Source organism: Myotis lucifugus, unplaced genomic scaffold, assembly GCF_000147115.1.
Source record: "Myotis lucifugus unplaced genomic scaffold, Myoluc2.0 scaffold_101, whole genome shotgun sequence".
Lineage (NCBI taxonomy): Eukaryota > Metazoa > Chordata > Mammalia > Chiroptera > Vespertilionidae > Myotis > Myotis lucifugus.
The window spans coordinates 1,775,834-1,799,895 of NW_005871149.1; the positions used below are offsets into that span (position 1 = coordinate 1,775,834).

At 45.3% G+C, this 24,062-nt stretch overlaps 2 protein-coding genes across 12 annotated transcripts in view; one reads left to right on the top strand and one right to left on the bottom strand.

Annotated features, from left to right (window-relative positions):
* Positions 1–24,062, top strand: part of ST7L (suppression of tumorigenicity 7 like) — a 138,468-nt gene that overhangs the window by 89,934 nt on the left and 24,472 nt on the right. For all 8 annotated transcript variants that reach the window (XM_006092520.3, XM_014458975.2, XM_014458977.2 and 5 more), the window contains 2 exons: positions 17,791–17,939; positions 21,411–21,502. In XM_006092520.3, coding sequence (XP_006092582.1) covers positions 17,791–17,939; positions 21,411–21,502 — 241 coding nt within the window. The remainder of the gene's footprint in view (positions 1–17,790; positions 17,940–21,410; positions 21,503–24,062) is intronic.
* Positions 12,640–24,062, bottom strand: part of CTTNBP2NL (CTTNBP2 N-terminal like) — a 40,265-nt gene continuing 28,842 nt past the window's right edge. For all 4 annotated transcript variants that reach the window (XM_014458984.2, XM_006092516.3, XM_014458983.2 and 1 more), the window contains 3 exons: positions 18,811–19,041; positions 15,765–15,872; positions 12,640–14,255 (listed from right to left, as the gene is read on the bottom strand). In XM_014458984.2, the coding sequence (XP_014314470.1) occupies positions 12,774–14,255; positions 15,765–15,872; positions 18,811–18,978 (1,758 nt within the window). In that variant the 5' untranslated portion in view covers positions 18,979–19,041 and the 3' untranslated portion in view covers positions 12,640–12,773. The remainder of the gene's footprint in view (positions 14,256–15,764; positions 15,873–18,810; positions 19,042–24,062) is intronic.

The window sequence follows — 24,062 nt, forward strand, 5'->3', positions numbered from 1 at the left end:
CCCCCGCCCAACTAGCCAAGCACAGTTTTGCTCGACTATAGTCCCTCCCAGCTCCTGGCCTCAGTTTCCTCGCTGTTGAAACAGCGTATTGGTGGCGGTCTAGTTCCCTCCGTGGGGGCCTCTTCCTCCCTTTCCCTCTCATTTCTGGTAGCACAGCCCATCCACCCTGCTCCTCTGCTCCCTAAGTTTGTCCCCGAAGTCAGGAACCTGTCATCCTACGGTCCCCAGTGGGAAGGCGTCTCATACTGTCAGCCAGCCGCAGCCAAAGGACTCCTCACTCCTTCACGCCTTAAACATCAGGGTAGACAAGGTCCCTTTCTGGGGCCGTGTCTGGGATACAAACCAGATTAGCTCATCTCTCTAATCCTCTTTGTGCTGGGGCCTCTGCCAGGCAGGGACACCCACAGCGCAGAGCTCGGGTGTGTGTGTGTGTGTGAGAGTGTGTGTGTGTGTGTGTGTGTGTGTGTGAGAGTGTGAGTGAGTGTGTGTGTGTGTGTGTGTGTGTGTGCAGCTTCTTGGAGAAGGCAGGACCAAGGTTTTCCTCCCTCTGTTCCACCCTCCTGCCTGAAAAGCCCACATGAGCAGCCCTCACTGGCTAAGAAACCTCATCAGACCTGAGCCAAATCAGGTTTTTCATAATTCCAGTCTGCCCCCCGCCCCATCTCCTTTTTCACAGCCTCTCATCGGCTGGAGAAATCACTCCAGCCATCCCCGTTTCTGAACAGCCCAGAACCCACCCCTTCTGCACACAGCACATGGCACATAGGCGCATATTCTCCAGGCCTTAGAGGAAAAGGGTCCTTCCATCCCTTCTTGAAAGGCCTGGAGTGTCAGGCAGGGAAAGGGGGTTGGGGGGGGGGGATTGGAGGGAGGGTGAGGCAGTTCCTACGCTTTACACTCCAAGTTGGAGGCCTCCAGCCCCTCTGAAGTTTCATTTGGAGAGAGAGGTCTTTCCTGGCTGATAAGATCAAAGTATTCCCTCTGCCAAATCATTACCTTATTTTTGAGGCAATTACAGAACTTATTGTATCAATTAGCCCGGTCTCCAGCTGCAGCCATTTATCTCTGTCTGTCGTGCGCTTGCATAAGAAAGGGTCTGCCGGGCGCAGTGGGCCGGGCCAGCGAGGGGAGGGCGCGGAACAGGGAGCGATCCCGCTGCTTTCCGCAGGGACAGGCAGGTGGGGGACGTCGGGGCGCCCTTCGGGGACTGGGGCTCCTCGGTGTGCGCCCCCCCCACTCCGTCACCCCTCTACCCCCGCCCCCCGCCCCGGCTGCGGGAGCGCTCTTTTCCGCGGGCACCACACCTGCGCCGGACGTGGCCCAGGAGGGCGAGCCAACGGAGCCCGGAGTGAGGACCAGCCGGCTCAGGTCTGGCCGGGACCCGGGCTCCTCCGCGGAGGAAAACGCCGGGCAGCAGCCCAGATGCCGGCCGGTCCCGACTCGCTGGTGGGTGACTCGCTCTGTGGGCCGTGCGCCCCGTAGTGGCGTTTTCCGGAACGGCATGGCATGGCAGGGCAGGGCGAGGCGCGTGTCCGACTCCCAGAGGTGCGTCCCTATGGGCGCGGAAGGTGGCCTCGGGTGCTTCGGTCCTGTCTACAGCCCCTCCCTGCAGCAAAGCCACGCCCACACCTGGCGCTGGGCTCAGGTAGGGTTCTCAAACTTTTTGGTCTCAGGACCCCTTTACACTCGTAAAAATTATCAAGGACCCCAAAGAGCTTTTGTTTATGTAGGTTACGTCTACCCATATTAAAAATTACAACGGCCCTAACCGGTTTGGCTCAGTGGATAGACTGAGCATCGGCCTGCGGACTGAAAGGTCCCAGGTTCGATTCCGGTCAAGGGCATGTACCTTGGTTGCGGGCACATCCCCAGTAAGGGGTGTACAGGAGGCAGCTGATCGATGTTTCTCTCTCATGAATGTTTCTAACTCTCTATCCCTCTCCCTTCCTCTCTGTAAAAAATCAATAAAATATATTTTTAAAAAATTACAACGAACACAGGGGTGAACTGAAAGCACCCCCAGTGGTTAACCGAGCTGGGTGGCTCAGTAGATTATCCTGCGCACCAAAATGTTGCAGATTCAATTCCTGGTCAGGGCACATACCTAGGTTGTGGGTTCCATCCCTGGTAGGGGCACAACTGAACAATGTTTCTCTCTCTTCCTCTCCCTTCTTCTCTCTCTAAAAAAATCAATAGAAAACATGCCCCAATGAGGATTTAAAAAACAAACTGTTTGTTAATTTTATCTATTGTGTTCTTTATTGACCATAAATCTTTAAATAGTCAGACTTATCAATTTTTGCCCCATGGTTTTGTGCTTCTGGGGTTTTATTTGAGAAGTCTTTTCCTCATGCAAGGATTACAAACAATATTCCCTTACATTTTTTGCTAGCTTTATAGTTTTATATTTTATACTTCTGTTTTTATTCCAACAGGATTGTATTTTGTATATGGATCAAGGTTTGGCTTTTCTTTTTTTTCCATATAATGAGCCAACCTGTCTCTGAATTTTTTACATTTCTCAGCCCATTAACCAGTTACTCCTGGTCTAAAGATAAACTCTGTTTTTTCAAACTTTATCTCAAAACTTTTTCAAAGCTAGTTACCCTCCCTTGTCCTTTCCTAACCTAAACTTATTAAAAATAGAGTCTACACACTCTCTCTATATATATATTAAGGAGAAATCCAAATTTTTCCATCTGAGTGTTCTTTTTAAAAAATTCCTTGTTGGCTTTGAGAAACAAAGAATACTCTCTTTAAAAAATATATATTTTAAATGTATTTTTATTTCAGAGAAGAAGGGAGAGGGAGAGAGAGATAGAAACTTCAATGATGAGAGAGAATCAGCTGCCTCCTACATGTCCCCTACTGGGGATCAAGCCCAAAACCCGGGCATGTGCCCTGACTGGGAAACGACCCTTGACCTCCTGGTTCATAGGTCGACACAACCACTGAGCTGCACCAGCCAGGCAGCCATCTGAATGTTCTTAACTCCTGTTTATTTCTTAATTTGCCATAATCTGGTTTTAGTACTCAAATTATATTTGGAATTGTTCTCAGTATCATCACAAAATGTCTCCTAACTGCCAGATTTAATGGCCTATTTTCATCCTGTGTTTGCCTAAGTATTGCTTTATCTTTGTTCCATAAATATTGATAAGTTGTGTTTTTGCTTTCATTCATATGAAAATATTTTCTAATTTCCCCTTTGATTTCTTCATTGACTCATGGGTTATTTAAAACTGTGCTATTTTTCAAATATTTGGAGATTCTTCAGAGACATTTCTGTCATTGACTTCTAATTAAATTCCATTGTAGTCAGAAGACATCCTTTGTATGATTTAAATCCTTACAAATGTAATATTTAGAAATTTTAATGGTGAGTCTCACGGTGAGTGTTCTGTGTGCACTCAGAAATATTATGTACTCCCCTGCATTTGGTTGGAATATTGTATAACAAAGTACCCTATTGATGTCTTTGTATGTAAAATGGATTTATTGTAGGCAGCATATATTTGGGTCTTTTTTATACAATATGACAATCTCTGCCTTTAATTGGGTTATTTAGATCTTATGCATTTTAAGTCGTTATTGAGATGGTTAGTTTTCAGTCAACATTCTTGCTATTTTTCTATCCTCTGTTCTTTGCTCCCCTTTTCCTTCTTTTTCTTTGTTTTTGATTGAATATTATTCATGATTCCATTTTTATATCTTTTGATGCCTTATGAGATTTTTTTTGAGTGGGGGGAGGTTTGCTTGCTTTAGGGATTGCAGTATACATATTTAACTTATTGTGGTCTATGGTCATACAATATACTGATTCATGTATAGAATAAGAGTCTTACTATGGTATACTTCCATTTCTCAGCCTGTGTGTTATTGTTGTCAAACATCTTATTTCTTCATATGTTATAAATCTCACAGTATATTTGGATGCACTTTTAAAGAGATTTAAAGACTAAAAGAATTATCTTTTATACTTATCCACATAGTTACATATTTTGTGCTCTTCATTTCTTTGTATAGATCCAGTTTTCTGGAATCATTATCCTTTTGGCTGAAGTTTTTCTTTCATATTTCTTGTGCTGCAAGTCTGCTGGAGATGAGTTCTTTCAGCTAGTGCATGTTTGAAAAAGTCTTTATTTATGGTACATTTATAACTGTGTATACTGAATTATTGGATATTTTCCTGACAAGAGACACATTTTCTTTTGACTGGGCATTGATGAGAAATTAATTGTCCATTTATAATTTTACACATACATTATTGAACAATTTTCTAGGACCAGCTAGCTCTGGCCCCATATATTTTAAACCTTTTAATTAAAAGACTTGTAGTGCCTATAGGATATATTTATAGCAATATAACCTTAGTGTTGCTTCTTCATGTCACTGTGCAGAGTGAGGCAGCATGATGGCAGGTAAAGGCATTCCTGGGAGCCATTCCTGCACTGGGATGACTAGCAAAAGCTCACCTATACATGGAGTGATTGCAAACTACATACATATATTTCACTCAAAAATAGTTTCTTATTCAACTTACCTTTAGCTGAATTCCCTACATGCTGTGGCGGCCACTCCAAGGCCACCCAACATGGTGTGACATAGGGTAAGTCAGAGTAAAAAGAGCCAGCAGTCTTAACTGATTGCCGTTAAGACATCTTACCTTAGGAAACTTCAGAAAAAATATGAACACATTGCTGGGCCCTTCAGGGTTGGGAGAGGTTGTGCCAGGAATGGTCCTTGAAGCTTAAACATCATGGTTCATCTGCCTCTGCTCATGATGCCTCCTCAATTCAGCTCCTAGTTCAGTGATGGCGAACTCTGCGTGTCAGCATTTTGAAAAACCCTAACTTAACTCTGGTGCCGTGTCACATATAGAAATTTTTTGATATTTGCAACCATAGTAAAATAAAGACTTACATTTTTGATATTTATTTTATATATTTAAATGCCATTTAACAAAGAAAAATCAACCAAAAAAATGGACACATCACACCATGTTTTGTGATTGTCTCTCCCACCCGCACCTAAAGCCCCTAAAGGGCTGTAACTTATTTATTTCTCTACCCCAGTGCCTTAGTCAGTGAGTGGCACCTAGTAGGAGCTGTTGTATGGGTGTCTGAATGAATGAAATCTGTTTTCCTCCCAGAGGGTGCTGGCTCTTGCTTACTTACTTGACTCGTTAAGGTTTGTTTTGTTTTGTTTTTGTTTTCCAGCAAAGACAGTATAGGAGGAGCAAGACATCTTTGAAGCATAATTAAATAGGCAAATGAATAAACAAATAAATAAATGCTGATAGGCTCCTCCTGACCCGTTTAACAAATAGTTATGAGCACCTACTATGTGTCCGTCATTGTTCCAGCAATGACATGATCGTAATTGCTATCGCTTGCTGAGTGCTTGCTTGTGCCCTCACTAGCCTGAAGTCTATCTGTTCATTTAAGGCTCACAACAACCCTGTTCCATTGTTGCTGTGGTTTCCTTTCAGTGGTTGGGACCCCCATCCATGTGTGAGGCAGGGACTGTGGCTTTGCTCCATCCTTCGCCACTGGGGGAGTGGCAGAGTCTCCACATGGGGAGGGGACCTATGGGGAGGGGACACAGCGGTGGTGTGGCCGTACTGTGCAGAGAGAATTATAGGAACAGAAACACCAGGGGGCGCAAGCAACTCAGCTTTCGGAAGAAGGGAACACAGCTTCTCACTGAGACAGGCAGCCCTCTCATCGCTGAGCCTTTCTTTCCCTAAAGGCAGCAACTCATGTCACATCCTCCTGCTCCTGGGGCTGAAATGGAGGCTAGCAGAGCTTGACTTGCCCAAGGCCACAGAGAATGGCAAAGCTCCTGTTCTGACCTACTTTCTTGCTTGTCCCCTTTTGTATCCCCATGTCCCGGGTACAGAGAGTACACACACCCCTATCGACACAAGTCAGTATCCTCCCCTCTGTGTATTTAAATCGGCATCTCTAGACCCACAGATCTCCCTGCTCTGCTGAACTTCTAGGCGCTCGGGGGTCCCATCACTCATCTGGGGCAGCACTGCCCTGAGCTGTCACAGCTGCCAAACTTGTTCCCCCTAAAAGTTTGCCCGTAGCATGAGTCAGTAACGATGCTGGCTGGATGATGGGCAGGCACATAAGTGGGAGTGTGGGGGTGTCCTTCTCAACATAGCTCAGGGGTCTGCAGCGCCAGCAGCAACAAACGCTGGCGGAAACGACGTGAATGAGGACTTAACAGCTTCACAGTTGATGTTGTTCCACCTCCTTTATGTTGTATCCAGCTGGGACTGCAGACTCCAGAAGGTATGGTGAGGCATGAGGGTGTGTGTGGGGAGGGGGGCGGGGAAAGAGGAGGCACGGGGCAGGGAGCAGAGCTTTCCCATGGAGAGAATAAGGCCTACATAGAAATGAGAGGGAGAGAGATGCCAAGACCGAGTTAGAGCCGGAGGAAAGTGAGCCCTGAATAGGAGCCTTGTGTGTGGGGCCGCTGGTGTTGACTCACCAGGACTCAGGGGAGGGGAAACTCACTGGGGATGAAGAAGGGGCCTGTGTGCTGTGGTCACCACCCCAAACCACCCTATCACACCGAGGACACCCTGTCTGCTCTGAGGCCAAACAGTCCCGGAGGCTTTGGTTTGGGCTGGGTGGGCTGGGGAGGAGGGGCGTGGGAGGGTGGGCACTACAGAGGGAGAAGGGCGAGTGTTTGGAGAATGAAAGGCCCTTTGGGGAGAGTTGTGTTTGCGCCGGGACAGGGAGTGCCTCTCCCACACAGGCAGGTGTGGCCGGTCAGACTCGGGATAGAAGCTCATGGCTTAGTGACTCCCCGTCCACACCTGAGCAGCAAAGGTTGCCTTATGAGTAAGTACTTCGCAGAGCCGCTGCGAGACAGAGGAGGCACAGCCTGGGAGTAGACACTCCACCATTCCCCCTCCAGCCGTCAAACCAGTTCAGAGGTACGAGGACAGGATTTTTGTGGCAACAAGTCGGCATACAGCCCTAGGCCTGTGGACAGAGGTCGGAATCTGGGGCAGCTCAGGTGAGCAAGATCAGTGCCCAGACGTTGGAGAGAATCAGGTGAGAGGGAGGAGAGCCCGAGGCAGCAGCCGGGGCTGAGGTCGCAATTCCTGGTCCCAGGGCAGCTCAGGGAGGTGCAGGCCGCCGCAGCGGAAGCAAGGGAGTCAGACTGAGCTCTGCCACGAGCCAGACGTGTCAGCTTGGCCGAGCCACCTGGCCTTTCTGGGCTCATTCTCATCTGTAATGTGGGAGCTGAATGAAGGATCTCTAGACTTCCTTCTTGCTCCAACCAGCCCTCTCCTTCTCCCCACCGAACCGCATCCTCAGTGTCCTGCTTCTGGTGAAAGTCTCAAAAGCTAGCTAGCTAACGAGTGGATTCTCACTTAGGTGTCTGGCTGACAAGGAGCTAACATTCTAGACTCGCCAGATGTATTTTTCCATAGTTTTGGCTACAGTATGGCCAGTGGGACGGAGTGGACTTGGTCAGTGGGATGGTTTGAGTTTCAGCGGTGCCACTGAGGCAGCCCTGCTCTGCTGTAGGACCTCGGCCATTTCCTACGCCCGGGAAGCCTCCCTTACCCTATGGGCCAAGTCGGAATACTAGCCTTATGACTTGTATTGACTAAGTGAAGTAACATAAATAAAATACCTGTTGAGAGTTTGGTACCAAATAACTTACCCAGAGTGTGTGCACCCTCCTTTAAACTTGATCATGACCAAAGGAACAGAGTAGTTGAGATGGAGACTGAGGCGCAGGAGGTTACCAGGACTAAATACCCTTGGGATCCATGTGGAGGGCAGGGGAGGAAAGGGGAAGAGAAAGTTGAGTTGTGGCTCACCGTCCTACTCGGGGGTTTGAAGCTGGGATGACCCTTCAGAGATCCCTTGATTAGGGTCAAGGGGCCAGGTCTCCACACCAGCCAGTCTTTGGGTATGAACTGCCCGTGGAAGGAGATGTGACCTTGGTCAGAATGATGGTGCAGTTAAGGCAGTTCCCACAAGGGGCTCAGGCCGAGGGAAGTTCACTGTCAGAATCCCCACAGCGAGGGAAACAAGCCCTTCGTTCCTCAAGGGGGTCTGGTGTCTACCGTGTGTTAGTGAGTAGGGCTCTTGTCAAATTAAGTAGGTGACTCCCCAGGGATAAGGCCAATCTTGTTGGGACACTTCCAGTACTTTCTCAGAACCAGCCACTTCAGTGCTGCGGACAGAGCCACGGGGTACTCCGTGTCGCCTCAGTTCCTCCGTCGTGCTTCTGCCAGGGCACCTTCAATAACCCCGCCGTTAGTCGTCTCAGTTAAGTTTCTGGGTTAATGTTTTGCTTCTCCCAACTAGATTGTTTAAAGGAAACACTTTAAAACTTGTTTTCCGTAATAGAATAGCTACCTTGGTTTCTCTCTTAAATATTAAAGGAAAATCTGTTGCTTGAGGAATTCTTGGTTAGGTCTGATAATCCACTCCTGGGGGGTGGGGATGGGTAGGGTGAGTAGGAGGCGAGTGTGTTGTCTTGCAGGGTTTAAACCTGCTCCATTCCAAGAATCTGCCCAGACACTTATCTAGAGCCCAACTTTAGTCTACAGTCAGAACCACCCCCTCCTATCCGCCCCCCTCCCTCACCCCCAACCGCCTTCCCCCCACCAGAGGGCCTGGGATCAGCGAAACACAGGTAGTGGAAAGAGCAAAGCCCTGGGGGTGAAGTCCAGGCTGCCCTGTCCCGTACTAAAGCTTGTACAAATCTCCGGTCCTCAGTGACCTCACAGCACCCTTGTCAAGGTTACTAAGGCAACGTGCGTGTGAAATCATCAGCACGGCTGGGAACCCAACTAGATGCTCTTAACTCTGAAATGCCTTCTGGCAAACCAGACTCAGGAGCTTAAGACGTCTCCTTAGGTCAAAGGCAAGAACCAGCTTTTGCGAGTGAACTGGTGAGGGCTATGACGCACTGTTTCTCAGGAGATGGCCCACATCAACTGGTCCCTAGGCCCACCCCCAGGAATCCCATTTAGCAGCTCCCAGGTTATACTGAAGCACAAGAAAGTCTGAGAACCACGACCCTTTCTCTCTGCTTTTAGCAATGAATTGGCCATTGATGGACGAGCAGATGGCTGGATATAGGTTCTCAAGTAGTTTTATAGTAATTACATTAAAATGACTCCTGTGGGACAACACTCATTGCCTACCTCTGACTCATGGGTAAGAATCCACATCCAGTGTTTCAAAAGATATTTGAAATTTTGTTTCAAGTACTAAGCACCAGAATTGCTCTTTACAAATAACACACACACACACACACACACACACAAACAAATTGACCAGGCAGCATTGCTGACAGGCTGTTATGGGAAACCAGATATGCCCAGTGTTTGTTGAGATGATCATTAATTGGCTTAAATGCTGGAAACTTAAGATATGTAAACATCCACACTGTTTGAACATCTTTTGTACATCAAGGGACTTTTCAAGTGCTTTTGTCTGGCTACAACTCGCATTTACTAACAAAGTAGCAGCAGCAGCAGCGCTGGACTGGGAGACAAGAGGTGCATCAGTCATTGGTAAAGTGAGAAGAGGCAGGACAAGATCAGTGTTTTGAAGTTAGGGCACGAATCATGGATGGTTTCAGGGTCTGGATCCTGTGAAATCATCAACCAAATTTGTATATGTCCATTTTTTCTGGGGATAGAGTCTAGCTTTTCTTAGATTCTCAAAAGGTTCAGAGTCTCCTAATGGTTTAACAATTACAGACTGGATTCTGGGAAAGCTTCCTCCAACTCTAGTTCTAAAGAAAACCAATGTTCCAGCTCCTTTTGGGGTCTAACTGGATGGGTCACTGACTTCATTTGGCTTTTTAAAGCCGTGAACGAATGCTCTCTCTACACCACTTGCTTCTTCCCGGAACAAAACAGGCCCTTGTTGGGCAACATTCTTCACTTTGTACAAACAAGACTATTTTTCCCCAGACAGTATGATTTAACTTGTTTTAATGTAGTCTGCTATAAAAATGGATGAAGATTTCTGCATGGTGCATTTGCTTTACAAATGTTAGTGACTAGTTAATGCCTGTGTTATGGGTTGCACATCATTATAATCTGTTGACCAGTAACACAGCTTTTGCAACATGGGTTAAATACCAAAACTGTGAATCATGGAACTTTTACTTAGCACACACCATCTACGGCAAACTTAAATACTAATCTATAATACCTAACTGGATTATTGGATCCATTGCAGTATTGTGCTTTTTATCTCAGAAGATAGGCAACTAGCAAAAATACACATTTCTTTTTCATTTCCCCCACCCCCATATTACACTGTAAAAGAAATACATTATTCAGTGCACTTCCTAAGAAATAAACTTCCCCATAATATCTCTCTCTATATATCTATGCCAAAATAAAGGAAGAGCACAATGCAAAATTTAAGATTACCATTTAAAGCAAGAGAGGTAATAATACTCTGGGACTATCGCCCCTCAATTTAAAAAGTTCAGCTATTTTATCATCAACACCATCATTTGGCTACGCTGGGAATGAAGCTCAGTGCATGACTGCTTTGGGAAGTTTAAGATACTCCCTTCATCACTGTTAGACTCTCCGGGGCATTAATCGTTTTTAATTGTTAAGTATTGGCCTCATCAAACCATAAGCTGTGGAGACACCGATGTACTCCCCTGCGAGTTACACATTAATTTCCATCACCTGCCCATCAACTCATACTGGATTAAGAGGAAACAGACTTAAATGACAGCAGGTCAGGGGCTGCTGGGTAGATGTCGGCGAGAATGTATGTGAGGACACCATGTCCTGTGACGCCCATCCCTGTAGACACAATCAGATAACCACGTCGGAGCTGGGTGTGGGCAGTCTTGTTTGGAAGAGGGAGATGTTCATTATACTCTATGGACTTTGTTTTCTGTACTGGCCTACAGGTTGGAAAGTCTGGAGGCTTTGTCCTCACACACCTGCCATGATGGAAATAATTTAAGTTTCTAGAACAAAAGGGATTGCAACTCGGAAGCTGTGGGCTAAACCCAGCTGCAGAAGTGTTTAAACGGTTTTTGAATTAGTTCTTGATATTTAAAAATGAGGATGTTTCTCATGAAAATTTGGATTTCATAAAATTTGAGGAGCTGGTACCCCTGGCCCAGCATCTTGCATGGCAACAAGCTGCTGGACGGAACAGGAGGGGACCTTTAAACGGGGCTGGGGCATCCAGTGTGCTGCGGTTCCTACTGCTCCGCTCTCCCACCACGGGCCTGAGTGACCCACCTCACTCATGTACACGGCCCGTTCAGTTTTGTGCCACTAGGGGTAGTTTGGCTCTGTCTTTAAAAAAATATTTTTATTGATTTCAGAGAGGAAGGGAGGAGCGTTAGAAACATCAATGATGGGAGAGAATCATTGATGGGCTGCCTCCTACACGCCCCTGACTGGGCATTGAGCCCACAACCGGGCATGTGCCCTTGACTGGAATTGAACCTGGGACCCTTCAGTCCGCAGGTGGACACTCTATCCACTGAGCCAAACTGGCTAGGGCTGGCTCTGCCTTTTTATGAATCTGAAGACCTGACTTCATGTGGAATTTCCCCACCTCCTATGGACACCATTGCTCCTTTGATTGACTGGGTTCCAGACCCATCTAGTTGCTTTGGTAGGTAATCTTAACATGCATTTCTACTCATCCTTTATGCGATATTGCAAACTCCAAAGATATCATCACACCAATATTTATGTGTCAAACGCATGAAGGGATGTGTGTCTATACAGATATGCGATACTTCCGTTTAGGCAAAAGGTAATTGGTTCCACAGACAGACACCAAGTGCTGGCAGCGTGGAGAATAAGAGTAACAGCTTGGTAAAACCTGTATGATTTTGATTTATATTACAAAGAGCGAATTTTAAATTATTGCTTTTTGATTACAGAATAAAGATCTCATTCTGTGGCAAAACTTTTATACAGAATGAGTGACCAGTTCCTATTCAAGTAATAGCAATCGGAATCAGAAGTTCCTTACCAACAGTAGATGCCTGAAGACATTTTTTTGAATGGAGATGTGATTTCATTCTACTCAAGAATGTATGCTGGACACTGGGAGTGACTTAATTTTTCCAGAGCACAAGAAAATCAGCACCCCAGCTACTTAACGCTCAGGAGGGCTTCTCAGGGGCTCCAAAAGCTCCGGCTGGTGGTGAGTTCACACCCACCTTAGGATCCCCACTCTACTTATGCAGCTTGTAGTATCAAAAACAGTAAAAGAGGATTAAAAGCAGTGCTTGTTTTTAACATTCAGGATTCACAGAGGATCTAATTTTCTGCAATTAAACGAGCCGTTTCGTGTTTTTGCTGCAGAATCACATTCATATGGCAGTCTTATTTCAGGCACTTTTAAAACATGTTCATCTGGAATAAAAATCTGCATGAACCACTTCTGCATAATTGAGAGTGATTCTAGTCCTAAAATAGACAGCAAGTCACCACCTGCTACTCACTCAGCTCCCTCCATCACACCACCACGGTGACCACGGTGACTGCTGCGCTCAGGTGCCCTTCTAGCTTTATATTTATAGTACAAAGAGGTGCGTCATAAAAACCCAAACTACTCAGTTTCTACTTAAAAAAATACAAAAAAGTGAAATACACTAAATGTATTATACAGATGGTTTCAGCTACTATCAAAATAAATAACATGATCTGACTCAACGGTCTGACTCCGAGCTCTTGGACAAGATCTGATGGAATGTCAACGGCGCAGACCCCTCAGGGACTAGCTGTTGGGAGGCAGAAGTATCTCAACGTCCTTGCCGTTGGCCACGGCAGCACTGGAAGAGCAGCTGCTCGCCAGGTCCTCCGCGGTGGTCCCAGAGGACCCCTGGGAGTGAGTTTTGGTCAGGGGCGCGGTAGCGGAGGGAGAAGGCGTGAGGCCAGGTTTTTTGGGTGGGATGGGTGGAGGGTTTCCTCTCTCAGCTCTGGGGATGGTGGGGGACTTGATCCCTGGAGACAGGGGACTCAGAGGGCTGGACACTTTGCCTGGAGTAGGTGAGTGGCTGGTGTCACCCCTTGGGTTGGCAGCACTGGCCAGGTTTCGGTAGTCTGTGCCGAAGGGAGAGCTGTTGGGCGAGACGGGCTTGATGGGCCCCTGTTGGCTGGTGAATCTGGAGAGCACCTGAGTGACCGTGTTTCGGGCCAGCTGCTTGGCGGCGGAGTTGTCTATGAGGGTGGGGGACAGGTCCCTGGACGGAGGGCTCTGCAGACCACTGGCTTGCTGGTCCTGATCTGCCTGGGACTGGAACTTGTGCCGAGCTGCATGGAACCGCTGGTTGATCCCTACTTGGTAGGATGACTGGTAGCCAGGGCTGCTGGCTGAGGACCCCAACAGGCGCTTAGTTAGCACTGGTGATGAGCAAGGCGAGGACGTGAGGGAGGAGGACGCGGTGCTGCTGGGAGACAGTGAGCTGCTGCTGGACGGCAGCTGACTCGGCACCGGGACCGGGCTCTCGATTCCCCCGGCACACCCACCATTCTCCACGGCTTTCTCATGGGCCGAGCCCACAGACTTCTCTCGTGGAGGCGTCTGGCTTTCCACACCGCTGCCTGTAACGGACTCCTTGGTCATTTGCATCTCTGGCTCAAAATGGCCATTGGCTTTTGCATAACAGTAACTGGGAGTGGTGGGACCGGGCAGCCCAGTGGTTGCTGTCTTGGCTACGCTGCTCCCATGGGTTCTTTCTGTCTGAAAACCCTCCGTCTGGCAGAATACAGACACTAGCCTGGGAGGCTCGGTCACTGTGCCTTTAGACGTGGTCACTGGCTTCTTTGATTGCTCATTAGAGCTACTATGCTGGTGAGAAGCTTCTAGATCCTTTACGATCTTCTTCAAACTTTCCATCTCTTCTTTCAGAGTTTTGGTCCGGTTCTCTTCTCGGTTCAGCTTTGCTCTCAGTTGTTCTCTTTCGATGTCGAACTCCGACAGCTGCTTCTCCACCCGGGCCTCCGTCTGCAGGCCCCGCCTGCGCTCGGCCGCCAGTGCTTCCTCCAGCGCACCCACCCGGCCCTTCTCCTTCTCCAGCTGCAGGCTCAGCTCCCCGGCCCGCTGGCCCTCCTCGGCCGCCTTGCTGCTGGCTTTCTTGCACTCGAGCACCAGCATGGACGAGAGCTGCTTGTGGCGGGCGCGCTCCTCCTCCAGCTGGCCCGACAGCTTCTTCTGCTCTTTCTCAAACTTCTTCACTTGGGACTTTTCAAATTCCAACTAGGAAGACAGACCACCACACATCTCGATTAGAGTAAAAACACACAGAGATACACTGAACAGGTAAACTAGAGTGCCCGGGCTAGCTCTTCTTGCACACGGGATGACACGCATGTCACGTGCCTGGGTCAGATATTTCTTTTTTTATAATATATTTTTATTGATTTCAGAGAGGGAGAAGGAGAGATAGAAACATCAATGGTGAAAATCACTGATTGGCTGCCTCCTGCACTCCCCCTGCCACTGGGGATCAAGCCCACAACCCGGGCATGTGCCCTGATCGAGAATCGAACCATGACCTCCTGGTTCATAGTTGATACTCAACCACTGAGCCACACCAGCCGGCTTAGACCAGATATGTCTGAAGTGTCAGGGCACAATTTAATCTTTTTGATGACTTAGGAGGCACCTCTAGTTCTTGGGAAGCCTCAGGGTTATTGGTGGGAATCTGAGCCACCATCGTGTTTCAGGTGTGGAGAGTTCAGCGGGTCAGGACAGAGGACAGAGAGCACATGAAGGAGGCTGTGATAGAGCCGCTGGAGAAGAAACCTAACGCTTCAGCAGTAACTCTTTCTGGGCTTAAACGCAGATACGAGTAGTTGCATTTAAATCATACTTTTTATACAAATGCAGTCCGTTTTAATCATTATCCCAACCCCATTTAAAGGGAAGGGTTAAGGAACCCTTTTAGTCAGTATTTGTCAAATGTTGAGACCCATTCATGGATGGGGAAACCAGTTCGAGTAAGTCATAACCAGAACTTTTAAAAGATAAAATAGAAGAGAAAATATCCATGTGTATTTTAAGGATTAGGTATGATTTCATGATGTTTTTGTTTCAGGCCTGTGTGTATATAACTGGGCTGTGATGTAAAATGTTTCGCCCTGGCCAGTTGCTCAATGGTTAGAGTGTCAACCCATGGACCAAAGGGTCTCGGGTTTGATTCCCAGCCAAGGGCATGTACTTCGGTTGCAGGTTCGATCCCAGTTGGGGCCCATGTGGGAGGAACTAGTCGATGTGAGTCTTTAACATCGACAGTTCTCTCTCTCTTCCCCTTCTCCCTCCCTTGCACTCTCTCTCTAAAGACCAATGGGAAAAAAATATCCTCCGGTAAGGATTAAAAAAAAATCACAAATAAAATGTGTTTCTACTGGGAGTCCTAAGTCAGAAAACGTCAGTGTTTGATGTTACTGTTCCCCAAAGTGCATTCTAGGGAACAATAGCCTCACAGTCAGTGATCTATATCAAGAAAAGATTTTATGAAAACACAGATTTGCTCAACACAGAATACCCTGTCTTTTCCCTGCAGACTCACAGTGTGCATTTGTATACTAGAGGGTCTGAGAAATTGAAGTTAGAAACCTGCTTAGCTTTGTTTAATCTAGTCATTCCTGGACTTGTTTGTCTACAAGGCCCTTTTTCTTGAGCAACACCAATTTACACCTGGCCGAACCGTCGCTGAGAAATGCTATTCCCGGCAGATGCTGCGCGAAGCCCTCCACCGATTACCTGTTGGGTCAGCCTCTCTCTCTCCTTCTCCAGCATGTAGGTGACGTCATCTCCCTCTGCTGTGTCCTGGGCGTGCCTTTGCCTTTCCTCCTCAAGGTCTAGGATCACCTTTAAAGAATTAAAAAAAGTCATTTCCAAATATCAAGGAATCACACTTATAATACAATGAATACTAGTGCCTATCCAGTGAAGCACCTAAGACAGTCCAGAGTCAGACAGACAGCCCCAGTCAGGGCGACCGAGGAGCACAGTGACGTCAGCAGACAAGGAATTTAAATGACAGTTGGAAGAGAGAGAGGGGTAACTACTTTGGAATGGCGAGGAAGCTGCTTTGCCTAAGGAGCCTGGAGGGGGCGGGGACGGCAGAGGAGAGGGGTGATGTCCCACAGAAAACAAGGGGCCCGCCTCAGAGTCTGTATTTCCCAGACAGTTCTTTGTGCCTCACCTTTATTCTGAGACATAGAATGCTGGCAGCCAGGCCTGAGCCAGGGTTTATCCTCTGAGACACAGAATGGACAGGCTCAGGGCTCGGGAAGAGCAGATGTGACGGAGAATGGGGTGAGGAAAGGGGGTTATGTTTGTTTGGGGAAGGTGGTAAGTAAGGGTGGAGAGAAAAGGGAGGTGGGGCGTAAGATAATGAACTCTACATCTATAATAAAAGGAAGTAAGGAAGTGTCTAAAACTGATAAAGCAAAGAGCCGTATATTATTTAGAAATATGGAAGTTACCTACCAAAATAAGTGGTTATTAGAAAAAGTGGCAGTCTGAATGTTGAGGAGCAGGACTGGGAAGAGGTGGACTAGGGAATCTATTTTATAATAAGCAGAGTAACCATGTAATTCACTGCTCAAACAGCGCTTCTCAGAGTCAAAGGGGGCATGCCAAGGTGATGGGCAGAAAATGGACTCCCTCGGGAAAACTGGGACTATAAGCACCCTCATTAGAAGCCTCTAGGTCAGCGGCTCTCAACCTGGGGGTCGAACGACCCTTTCACAGGGGTTGCCTAAGACCATTGGAAAACACATATATAGTTACATAGTTTTTGTGATTAATCACTATGCTTTAATTATGTTCAATTTGTAACAATGAAAATACATCCTGCATATCAGATATTTACATTTTGATTCATAACAGTAGCAAAATTACAGTTATGAAGTAGCAACGAAAATAATTTTATGGTTGGGGGTCACCACAACATGAGGAACTGTATTAAAGGGTTGCGGCATTAGGAAGGTTGAGAACCACTGCTCTAGGTACTACATGATGTCCAACAAAGTCAGTGTTCTACTCTGATAAAACACATAAGATTAGATAGGCAATTAGTTTAAAATAGATAACATTCAAAGACTCTTACACTGAAATACAGTCTTAAGGAATTTGGAATTATTTCTAACCTCTTCCTTTCCCTAATCACCCAGAGCCACAAGTCACCCCTATACTAAGTACCCCTTCTGTGGGCTCGAAAGCCAGCCAGGCATTCAGCATCAGTTACTTCCTGTCTGAAGTGGGAAAAGGCCTGCCTCCCAAACAAGGATGCTGTGAGATTTTCTTAGAGGATTATGTATCTCTAAACACGCCCCCTCCCCAACACACACACACACACACACACACACACACACACACACTTTAAAGCAGAGGTAGGGAAACTCTTTTCTGCTAAGGCCATTTGGATATTTATAATACCATTGATTTAATATAATTCACTTAATATAACTTTATGTTGCTATGATAAAAGCTCCTAGATTTATTGAATTTCGAGTCCTGCCTGTGGTTGCCTTGGCTGGGCCAGACAAAATGATTTCTTGGGCCTTATATGTGGGCGAATGTTCCCCACCCCTGCTTTAGAGCAACTAACTCAAACCCATCGACACCTTTTAAGTTGGGGCATAAATGTCTTCAGGTTATTTCAGTAGACCAGAGGTTAAACTTTCCTGGGTCTTGGACAACTGAGAATTCAATGAAAGATATGGGAAGTTTTCATTTTCTATGAGAATGCATAAGCTTTTGGCATTCTGTGTATTTTTAGGGGGACCATGAACCATCTGAGGGCCATCCATCGTTGAGAACCCCCACTCTGGCCTTTCATTTGGACTCTGAAGGGGCAGAAAACCCATGGGCGAGACCTGAGTCTAAGCAATTTGTCACGTGTTTTAAGCAGATGGCTCCTGAATGCAGGTAACCATAAAAGTAAGCTAAGGTCCAGCAAGCTGCAGCTGCTAACCCAGTTTTTCAGAATAAGTTGCTTCCTATTAATTGTGCTGATGTCCTCCCTGTTGGTATAAATCTAAACCAATGGTTAAAAAAAATGCAGATTCTAGCCAAGCATGTTTTACAGGCCACATCTGAGCAGTAAATGACAAGAATGGGAATAACATCATAAGCACTCGAATTCCAATGAGATGAGGAAAGCACAGGTTTGTCTTCTGAACTAGGGCTATAGGCCTACACACACACACACATACACACACACACTCACACACACACGCACACACACGTATATGCACACACACTTTCTTACTAGGGTAGAACAGTTTTAAGGTAAACAACCCTAGGTACTGTTTATGGTTTCATGAGAAATAAAATGCAATGAAACTTAACACTAGAAATAAATGAAAATAATTTAATGGCTTATAGTAAGGTAAATTCTCTCTCGCTTGCTCATTCCCCAAATACCTGTTAATCTTTCTATTTATCACATAAGTAAGCAAACAGAATGCTCCGTTCAGCTACAAGCTTGGTTACACCCCAGTTTGTTGCCAAAGTTTGAATGATCGAGAGCTGAAAAAACATGCCAAGTGTTTGGAGTGCCCTAGCAGGAAGGAATGCTGTCTTGGACGTGTCTGGCACACTCCCTAAACTTAACATGTGCAACAGCCTGGTTTTCCTTCCTACCTCCTGGCTCCACGGTGAGCTAAGGGGCTTTCTGAGACCTGGGGAACCTCCGGTTGAATTACTGTGAGAGCTGGCAGCGGACACGCAGTATCAGGCATTATTTATACAGTCTCCCCAAGAGCTTACGCAGCCCACGTCACCCGGGGGAGCCCACCTTGCGGTGCCTGCTCTCGGCAGCAGCCAGCTGGGACAGCATCCGTTCCTGCATGTTCTTACACTGCTTCATCACCACCTTGAGAATCGACAGTGGGTTTGTGCAGACCGGCTGCTTTTCGCCATCGTTTTTCTCCTTCAGGGTTTCAAAGTCTCTCTGTAGAGCCATTAAAGGATCGCTGATGTTATATTTTCCATAGCGTTCTTCAATGAAAGTATCTCTGTGTTGTGCCTGGGAAGAGAAAACATTGCATTTTGCTTTTTAAAATTACTGAGGAAAGGGCTTGGCTAGTAGTTACACATGAAAGGTGACGGGTTAGTATGAAGAGAACCTGTTGGCTACAGATCCGATGGAGCCATCTACACGCAGAAATGACATCAGAATGGGGGCACAGGATGATGTTAACGAGAACACATGCTTATACAGAGCTAACTACGTATTAGACGTGTTCTAAGCATTTATATTAACATGAACTTATTGAAGTTTTACAACCCTCTTAGGTAGTGACATCATCTCCACTTTGCAGCTGAGAAAACTATTAGGAGAGGTCAGGTAACCTGGTCCAGGTTACTCATCTAGCGAGTGGTCAGACTGGGATTTAACCCCACGCACCTGGCTCTAAAGTTTGTGTCCTTAACCTCCACACTCACGGCTTCTGCTTGTGAGGCTTATATCCCCCACAGGCGTATCTGGTCTTTTCTTTCTGAGTTATAGCACTTGCATTTCTAAAATATGCTAAGCATGAAATTTTGTGAGTTTACATATTTGGAGACCTATCAAGGTGGCTGTAGATAAGAAAAGCATGCTAAAAATGTTCTTGAATTATAATCTAGGACTATCTGTGATTTTTACATACAGAACTTCACTCAGTTGGTGGGTCAAGAGGGCAGAGGCACTTACAACCAGAGGTGCAGACAAATCCCTTCTACCTGCTGCCAAATTCCACCCCCTCTTCTAGTCCCTGCTCAGCTGCTACCTTCCACCCCCATCCGCCCCCTTCGGGGGTGGTGAGCTCTGAGGATGAGAGGTCAGCAGGGAATGCAGGCTGGTGTCCAGTCGGGTCTAAGGGTCAGGAAGGGAGTGGAAAGATATTCTCAGGCTTCCGCTTCTCTGCTCTCTGCTAGGAAGGACTGAAGTCCTGCGTAGGAGCAGCATATAGTATGTGCCGGCAGACAGAGTGACATTAGCAATTACTTTACTCCAGACATTAAAAGTTTCCCAAGACATTTTACAAAAAGTGTTAATATAGCACTGAGAAAACTTTCTCAAAAACCACAGCCAAGTACCATATAATGTAAGCTTTCAAATGAAATCTAGTTAAGAAAATTACTGTCACGTATCAATTTAAAAAATTATTTCATCAGGGGCTATATTTTCTTATAACCATCCACAAATAGGAACCCATTTGAAAGAGGAATTCACAATTCAACGGCTATGCTTACAACAAACAAACAAAAAACAAACCCTAAATAAAATAAAGCATGGGGCTTCTTTAACACAGAAGTATGTTTCAGTGCTGAAAATCTGATGCTTCCTTTTCCCTTAAACTGTTCAAGTTCAAGACTCAGGAATCACAGCCTATGCTACTCATTTGTGTTGGTATCAGGTGGCAGGTGTTCAGTGCAGTTAGAAGCACTGGGTTTTACTTCTGTCTTGGGAAAAAGATGACATTATTGGAGTCTCTGGATAATATCTGTATACTGGAAGTAGGAAAAGGGAACTCCATTTGTTCCTGATAGCCATCTTCTTTGCTCTGCTGTGTGTGTGCGCGTGCATGTGTGAATTAAACAGGGGAGGGACCTGATTTTTTTCCAGTTCCAAATAAAAAAGGAAATTTTCAGTAAAATTTCAAAATAAGCTCTAGTCCATTCAGAATGGAGAAAGACAAGACCAATTCCTGAACTGCCTATTTATATTTTATTATTATACTTCAAAATCATGGTGAGAATAAAACAAAAAAGCTAATTTTCAGTTACATTTTGTTTAAAAACATTTTAAGGGCACACATTTTTAAAAAATGTTTTATTTTTTAATTGATTTTAGGAAGAGAGGGAGAGAGAGAGAGAGAGAGAGAGAAATTTCGACGAGAGAGAGAAACATCTATCAGTTGCTTCTTGCACTGTCCCTGACGGGGGATCGAACCCACAGCCTGGGTATGTGCCCTGCGACCTTTCAGTGTAGGGGACGACACTCCAACTAACTGAGCCACATTGGCCAGGGTTTCAGTCAAACAACATGGGACTCATCAGCGTTTTCCTTCCACCAAGAACACTTGTTTCTTTATTTTCAAGTATAAAAAGATGAGTTTGATAACCTAGGATTCAAGGAAAGTATCGATTTACAGCTATTCATGTCCTAAGGCAAATCCATGGTTAGAAAAATACTTGGACAAAGGAAGTAAGAGGAGAAAAAACTCTTTAAGAGGTTGAAATTCCACTTTTCCGTCACTCCTTTTATTCATAGTTACCATTTCTGTCTGATTAGCGATGGCAAAGGAATCAAAGGAATGATTACTGGTACTGACACTGCTTTCATAGGGCAACCCCTCCCCTCAAAGAAACCTTGTAAACCTGCGTGTTTTGTGACCTTTTCCTTGTCAGAACACCACGGAGAAGAGGGATGAGAGCAGGAGCTGGGGGACAGCTCATGACCTTGACATTAGATCTGCTGAGAAGCCGTCTCTCAGGTTTGAGTATGTAGTTAACTAATCCTTAAAAATATGACTTTTTAAAGCCCGCACTGTTATTATCCTGTATAATTAATAAGCACCACCGAGCTACGAGTAATGGACAAGGAGCCTGTTTGGTGAGCCTCAGACTTCTGAGAACAGTTGTTAAGCTGTCTGTTTTCTCTTGAAGTTTCACAGTAATTCCGTAATCACTTGCATAGTAATTACAAGTTGTACAAAATTGGTGGCTTTGCACATAAATGAAAAGAATCTGAGGAATAATTTTAAAAAGGCTCCTTGTCACAAAACTCTTCATTTAAATACATTCTCATATGGGAACAGTGAATTTGAGGTCTATATTTATTATACCAAACACTGGATTGGAAAATGGGAGACAGAATATAGTATTTTTCAATCAATTTAATGCCGCAATCAGGCGAATTGTATGGATGACAGGTTTACAAGTAATAGCACAACTAATAACAATGACAATAATAAAAAATAGATGTTAAGATTTGAAGAATGAAAGAAGAGCTTTAGTGGAGGTGTGTATTGGTCATCTATTCCTGCATAACATTGACCCCAAAACTTAGCAGCTTAAACAATAAACATTGTTTTTATTTCATAGTTTCTGAAGGTCAGGAACCTGGGAGGGGCTGGGCTGGGTGGTTCTGGCTGTGTCTCAGGAGGTTGCAGTCAAGCTGTTGGCCAGCACTACCTCATCAGGTGGGCTGGGGCTGGTGGGTCCATTTCCAAGCTTACTCACATGGCTGTAGGCATAGGCCTTGGTTCCTCGCATGTGCTGCTTCCCACAGCGCAAGTGATGCGAGAGACAGACAGACAGACACAGCAAGATGGAAGTCCCAGTGTCGTTTATAACAATCTTAAAGTGATATCCCATCACGTCTGATGTATTCATTGGTCACACAGACCGACCCTGGTAAATGTGAGAGGACCCATATATAAAGGTGGGACTATTAGGAGGTGGGGTCACTGGGGGCCAACTTGGAGGCTGGCTGCCACAAGGTGAGTGACTCAATATGCTTCTATCTATCTATCTATCTATCTATCTATCTATCTATCTATCATCTAAATATATTTTTATCGATTTCAGAGAGGAAGGGAGAGGGAGATAGAAACATCAATGATGAGAGAGAATCATTGATTGGCTTCCTCCTGCACGCCTCACACTGGGGATGGAGCCTGCAACCTGGGCATGCGCTCCAACAGGGAATCGAACCATGACCTCCACTGAGCCACATTGGCTGGGCCATGCTACCACTATTTATATCTCAGGTGAAAATTTAGGAAAAACTGTCAAGGTTGAGGTTTAATACTTTAATGGTATTTCAGCTATTTTATAAAAAATATATAAATGATCTTGATTTGCCTTTTGGGGGGAGGAATTCAGTAATACAGCTGAAACCAATCAATTTCTTGTAATTTCATTATTTTCATTTCAACAATAACATACACTTTAATTGCACAGAAATTCCTACATCGTCAGAAAACATAATGCTCTGTAATTTCAGACAACAGGAAAATAATCGGCTGGTTAGACAGATTCAATTATACAGGATATTACTACAGCAGACAACGCATACTAGTCATCTATACTCATTTATTTTTACTGTCCCAGGCTGAATGAAACACCACTACTGAGAGCTTAACATAAGCCACACAATACCCAGAGCGTCTGTCATGCTTGCTCTCCAAAACTTTAGCTTTTATGACCAACTTCAAAAAGACACATGAAGCAGTCACCTCCTCTCTCCTTCCCAATATTATCTATATTATTATAGGAAATTAACCTCTTACTTTTTTTAAAAGTAAAAATGTTAAAGAATTATTTATTGATTTTGAGAGAGAGAGAGAGAGATTTGTTGTCCCACTTATTTATGCTGTTCCACTTATGCATTCATTGGTTGATTCTTGCATATGCCCTGATCGGGGATCGAATCTGCAGCCTTGGAGTATTAGGATGACACTCTAACTAACTGGGTCCATGTGGTCAATTAGTATTTATCTCTTGCACTGATTGAACATTTCCCATTTATCTTTTTTCCTTCCTGCCTAAATTGTAAGCAACCTGAAAAGCACTTGTCACACCTCTTTCTTCCTCCTGTGTCCTGTATTATGTCTGAAGCCCGAGACACTTAGTTGATATTTACTTTTCGGTCTTTTTCCTGATGTCTCAGCCTCTCCTTACTCTCATCTTTTTTGTGAGGTCAATATTTTATTATGCTATTAGTAAAATCTATGGTTTACTTGTATAATCATTTAAGGTAACAGCAATTCATACATTCAGCAAACTGACCCTGGATAGAATGCGCTTCAAAGATTACTTCTGGAGTCAGTTGGCATCCACAGATATTTATAAAAGCAATTATTTACATAAGGAGGGATGATCATTTATTAGTATTTGACTCAAGTGCACTAAATTCTTTGGAAGTTTAGTACAAATAGCCTCAGGGGGGTACTTCTAGCTGGTGAGCTGCTTGTTGATAGAAAAAGAACATGGGTAAACAGCATAGTAGCTGCGTCAACATTCAAATTCCAGAGTCCTATGAAAGTTTCTGGTAAA